The sequence below is a fragment of the Gigantopelta aegis genome, chromosome 3, assembly GCF_016097555.1.
Source record: "Gigantopelta aegis isolate Gae_Host chromosome 3, Gae_host_genome, whole genome shotgun sequence".
NCBI classification, from domain to species: Eukaryota; Metazoa; Mollusca; class Gastropoda; order Neomphalida; family Peltospiridae; genus Gigantopelta; species Gigantopelta aegis.
This window is the reverse complement of record NC_054701.1, coordinates 9,985,690-9,992,052: the sequence shown is the minus strand read 5'-3', so window position 1 is coordinate 9,992,052 and position 6,363 is coordinate 9,985,690. Positions and strand designations below refer to the sequence as shown.

Sequence of the window (6,363 nt, the reverse complement as noted above, 5' to 3'; positions counted from 1 at the left end):
AAAGTATTAAAATGCAATAAAGGGATGCAAAAAGTAAGTAGAGCACCTATAATTAACAATTAACTGTTTTACATTAAAATATCTACAGGCATGTAGAGCAAGACTTCACAAGGACTTTCAGTACACTGGGAAGACTTGATATAACAGTTTTAAAAAACTAGTTAAAAAACTGAGTTTTTAATACACATCTTTGGCTTGACACAATGGGACTGATTTATCATAACATCTAAAAAAATACTCCTAGTTGAATTACAAACTGTATTTCACGTTTAACACATGGCAGATGGCCAATACTGGATACACAGAGATCAAGTTACAACTCTATAGAACACTACCAAAAATAGCATTATATGAATTTTACATTTATTTAAACTATAAACATTAATAAAAAGCATAATTTAGCATTTTATTTGCATAGATAAAAGGTGTAAATATCCAATTTACATTTTATTTTAAATAAATAATTTTTTCATTTACATTTGTACAAAGGGGAAGTAACATGATATATAATTTGCAATTCAGTTAAGACTGGTTTTTTTCATAAACCTATTACGCAGTGGACTTTATTAAGTATATTTTAAAATAATATATTTTGTGAAGTATTTTTTATAATAATACATTTAAAACTTTTATTTGGAAGACTGAACCCCCAAAATATATTTTCAATGGTGACCGTGTGTACATATTCCTTCAAAATGCCATTTGACTCAACAGTGGAGATGAATAATATTGCACGTCTCACAAATATAGCGCATGATAACAATAATGACAATAAATAGAAATAAAATACTTCATTAAAATGTTCCAATTTTAAACAGTGAGGTACCAAAACCAAATTGTAGACAATGTATTAATGATCACAACTCCTGTACACACATAATTTCACTGGAAGTAAATACTGAAAATATTATTCTGAAGAGACAACTATTGCAGCTTTAATAGTTTGTACACAAACTTAAAAAACAAATTTGCTCATATTTAAAAATTGCTAAAATTCGAATGGTCTTTAAAGGGACATTCCTGAGTTTGCAGCAAGTTTTAAGATGTTATCGACTAACAGAGACTTTTTAACGATTGTAATTACATATCAAATATATTTGTCTGCATAAAATATTAGTGGCTGTGTATTAAACGTGTTTCTGATCGTTCTAATATTTGTACTAGGTTAAATTTCATTTTATGTCCTAAAATATTATTTTTTCGTATGTACGAAATTATTTGAAGACAAAATCCAGTTTGCGCTTCTTACAAATATTAAGACGACCAGAAACACATTGAATATACAGACACCGATGTTCTAAACAAAAAAATATATTTAATATGTAAGTTTAATCGTGGAAATATTTTATTACATCTTACAATGCAGCAAACTCAGGAATGTCCCTTTAAGACTTCCAGTGAACTATTAACATTCTTGATTACCAGTGAAGAAGTCCGTACAAAAGATAACTCATTCTTTGGTCATCAGTTTTTCAGACTCCAGTAGAGTTAAGGACAGTGAAAGGTGTACATCACCACGGCTGTAAAGGCATCCCTCCCTACATCCCTCCCCCACTGTAACCTCAGCAGTGGTTTTTTCTTTCTTTTTTTAAACCAAGTTATTTTAGTATTTGCATAAACATGTATGTATATCAAATATCAACATATGGTGACATGAAATTTAAGAATTGTTAAAATGTCACAGAATTAAAAATGAACTGCATCAATATTTAATGCCATGCAGAAATGCAAGTCTAAAAATCACATGATCACATTTGCATAACTAATGATCTCTTTCTTGATACCGTTATCCACACAACAAATTATATATATATATATATAAGAACAGTTTTTATACATACAGAAAATATAATCAGCCCAATTGTGACTAGATAAAGATATCAATAGCCAGTTTAACAACAACAAACTATTGTTACACAATATGTATAAAGATCAAGGCAAGATCACGACCTCGGATAATAGTTTTCAGATCTAATCCTCGAGAATCTTGTTTTTCCTATATAAAGCTAGTGACAAATTCAAAGCAGTTGTTTCAAATCTTCTTTTCTTTACATGCAGTTTCAAATATATATACTGAAGGCACCCCACATAACAACCACCTTTTAACAAGGACACTTTGTTATACATCTGAATGTATTTAAACAGTTAAAGAAGGATTATGTCTTCATTAAGATAACATTTTGTCAGTTAGTCAAGTGGTCACTACAGAGATAGAAGTTTAACAGTACTATGAAAGTAGACCACGATGACCATAGTGGCCTTATGAAAATTGGCTTCATTTTTGATTTCTTGACTGATTTTGGTTTAAATGTGTACAAATACATGAAAACATTAAATTGTTAACGACACAGTTGTCAAATATCAGATCTGCTTTGATCCCATCTGTTGCACCCGTTTGTTGTTGAGTGGGTGAATCTTTGAATTGGATGCTCCTTCTGCACTGACAGCTGCAATCACCAATGTTTCTTGTACAGAGTGTCTTCTGAGATCAGGGTATGTGCATATACCAGACAGTTCAGTAAGTATAAGTAGTTCAGTAATTTGTAAAGCCAGATGTGTTGACCACCATGCATCATTTGACTGTGACCCAATTTGTTCTGCTCAGCACATCATTTCACAAATGTGTGTGTGTCAGTAATTTGTAAAGCCAGACGTGTTGACCACCATGCATCATTTGACTGTGACCCAATTTGTTCTGCTCAACACATCATTTCACAAATGTGTGTGTGTCAGTAATTTTAAAGCCAGATGTGTTGACCACCATGCATCATTTGACTGTGACCCAATTTGTTCTGCTCAACACATCATTTCACAAATGTGTGTGTGTCAATAATTTGTAAAGCCAGATGTGTTGACCACCATGCATCATTTGACTGTGACCCAATTTGTTCTGCTCAACACATCATTTCACAAATGTGTGTGTGTCAATAATTTGTAAAGCCAGATGTGTTGACCACCATGCATCATTTGACTGTGACCCAATTTGTTCTGCTCAACACATCACACATCATTTTAAAGCCAGATGTGTTGACAACCATGTGTGTGTGACCCAATTTGTTCTATCAACACATCATTTCACACATGTGTGTGTATAATATACACAACATACATTAAAAACAACATTTATATATATATATATATATATATATATATATATATATATATATATATATACATATACATACATCACACATTAATATACATGGTAATGCTGTCAATACGTGGCAATATAATTTACACAATCACTGATTAAAGCCCGTTTCACGATATGACACACTGTTTGTTACGCCGCTTGTGTCTGCTGCGGGGCATTGTTCTAGACTGTCCATGGGGTCCGATGCCCATATCGTCGACGTAGGAGATTTTCGATCCATACCTACGCGGACTCTCGTAATAGTAATAGTCGTCCGAATCACTTGAACTGGAACAGGTGCTGCACCGATCGTCATCGTCGTACCAGTTGAAATACTCACCCCGCGCATAGTGTCCACTCGAGCCTGTAGCACCACGCGTCTCAGACACCGAACTGGGCCGACCTTCGAAACTGCGGCTGCGGGGATAGCCATTCTGGTGCGCAGGTCGGTGGTGGTTATTACTGCGGGGGCGAGATATGGGGTTCATCTTATTGTCATCGGGGAGGGGTATGTCACTAGCACCAGCCCGCCCCCTGCGCCCGACCTGTCGAACATGAGGCATCTCGGGGTACGACCTCACATTGGCCGGCCCTTGGTACACAGGACTGTCATTGGAGCCCGTGATCACGGTCGTACAACTGGCGGGGGGCGTACCACCCGTGGGAGGCGTGTGCACGTGGTCCGGACTGTGGACTGGTCTCGGACTAATCGTCGCGTAGTGCACACTCAGATTCTTCTCCGAGCCCGACCTGCTCCTGCTCTGTGAGGTAATATTCATAGGTCTGTCATACTCGGGGGTGTCGGGCGGAGTCTGCTCCGCCCCGGCGAGGTCCGGCATGGAGAACTGTGACAGCCGGTTGCGCGTCTTCGCCTCCTGGCTGGGCAGAGCATCGAGGAGACCGTCCAGGTTCACATGATACAGATCATCCGGTTCACTCATGCTCACCATCTGGTTCGGGACTTCGTACATTCCTGGCGCGTACACCTCGCTATTGCTGCTCGTGGCGTAGCCCTGGTCGCGGTCCGACGACGGCCCGCTGTCGGAGATCGTGTACTGCTGGCGGAGGACCTGGTGGATCTCCCCGCACCCCTCCTGCAGCACGTGACTGACGGGGGAGCCCACCCGCACCGCCTGCAGCTCCTGGATGTAGTCCTCGGGCCGGCGGGGGGTCTGGGTCTGCATGGACCCCGCCCGACTGCAGGCCGCCGAGCAGTAGATGACGCCGTGTTTCGGCAGGAACGGGTGGCCCAGCAGCGACTTCTGGCAGGTGTGGCAGCGGAAGCAGTGGTCGGTGGCATGCCAGTGTTGGCCCTCATGGGTCATCTGACCCTGGTCCACCCCGATGTGTTCCCCGCACGTGTCGCAGTACTCGGCGAACATCTGCTCAAAACAGCCGCAGCAATACGGGCGGCCATCACGCATGATGTACCGCTGACCCCCGAGCTGGTGGTCGCACTCGAAGCAGCAGAAGTGTTTCATGTGCCAGCTGCGACCCTCTGCCTCCGTACACTCGTCGGCAAATATAATCTGAAAAACAAAACAGAATATTTTAATGTTTATGAAGAGGAAATGAGTATGTTTTTTTTTCAATGACAGTTCAGCAGCACAGACACCCAACAATATCAAATGGATCTTTTTTTTTATTTCATAACATAATTTAGTTGTGATTTTCAATAGAAAAGGGATAAAAAGCCACAACGGGATCTGTGATGAAATTTTTTTAATTTTGTGAAAGTTAGTATTTTGAAAACACTCAATTCCTAGACTATAAACGTAATAAAAATAAACATAAAAAAAAAAATTCATGTTTTCAACAATATCTGCATATACATGTATCAAATATATTTTCAGAAACAAAAATGTAGCACATCAAAATAGATTGCCACAAATTAATTGTTACAAAATGTAGGTAACTGTGTTTTATTCTAAATATGATATCACATTTTGTAATAATTTACTAGGTTACATGCCTTCCAGTGTGTATATTTCTTTTCATGAGTAGTTTAATATTTTACTAATGCAATGCTCATTTAACCGACTATACTTAAGTCAGTTACAGCAGAAACTGTTTAGAAAGATTTAACAAGAATAAATAACATGTAAGATTGAGTCACTGTAAAATATAAATTACAAATTGTTTTAACAGACTGAGCCTCCATAAAACACATTTTTTACCATCTAGATGGTGGACATCACTGAAGTTATGAGGGTCAGTAGGTATAGGCTGGAGGTTTCAGATGAAACATCCTCCCCATAGCCTTAAACAATGTTTATTTTTACCATATTTGTCTATTCATATAAGTATGCAGGGAAAATGTAGACCAATGGGTCCACAAGCTTCATATTTGAACACCCACCCACACCCACACCCACACCCACCCTACACCCACCCCCACCCGGTCCAGACCACGCTGTGCCCCTGTGGCAGTTGTATATGATAGTGAACCCAAACAAGGTGATATTTACCTCGTCGCAGGCTGCGCATCGTGGTTTAAGGAGTTCGGCGTGGTGACGGCCGCAGTACAGCTCACCGTCCATGTGGAAGTAGATGAGGTCAACCAGCAGCTCGTGACATGTGAAGCAGATGAAACACGCTGGGTGCCAGCACCGGTCCTGCCCTGCCCGCGACGCAAACACCGCCATCTCACCCCCCGGGATGTGGCACTGACACTGGAATAAACAAATTATATTATATCACATGGAAAACACCCCCCAGCACCGGTCCTGCCCTGTTGCAGGTCCTGCCCTGCCTGCGACGTAAACACCGCCATCTCACCACCCGGGATGTGGCACTGACACTGAAATAAACAAATTATATTATATCACATGGAAACACAACCATCTCACTCTATCACCCACCCACCTCACCCCGGAAGCGCCACTGACACTGATATAAACAAATTATATTACATCACATGGAAACACAACCATCTCCCTACCCCACCCACCCACCCCTCCCCGGAAGCGCCACTGACACTGAAATAAACAAATTATATTACATCACAGGAAACACCGCCATTTCACACCCCGCCATTTCACACCCAGGGATGGGACACTGACACTGACATAAATAAATTGAATTCTATCATAAAGAAACACAGGCCCTGGATTTCAGGTACCAGCACCAACCATAGCCTGCCTAGCCCAAAATAACAAGTGTCATTTTAATATGCAGAAGACCACATAACATAAAATGTGCAATATCAAATGAATAGTTTTAAAACACTG

The 6,363-nt window shown here is 40.1% G+C and overlaps 1 protein-coding gene across 2 annotated transcripts in view; it reads right to left on the bottom strand.

Annotated features, from left to right (window-relative positions):
• Window positions 1-3,193: 3,193 nt before the first annotated feature.
• Window positions 3,194-6,363, bottom strand: part of LOC121367492 (prickle planar cell polarity protein 3-like) — a 155,843-nt gene continuing 152,673 nt past the window's right edge. For both annotated transcript variants that reach the window (XM_041491694.1, XM_041491695.1), the window contains 2 exons: window positions 5,602-5,805; window positions 3,194-4,662 (listed from right to left, as the gene is read on the bottom strand). In XM_041491694.1, coding sequence (XP_041347628.1) covers window positions 3,262-4,662; window positions 5,602-5,805 — 1,605 coding nt within the window. In that variant the 3' untranslated portion in view covers window positions 3,194-3,261. The remainder of the gene's footprint in view (window positions 4,663-5,601; window positions 5,806-6,363) is intronic.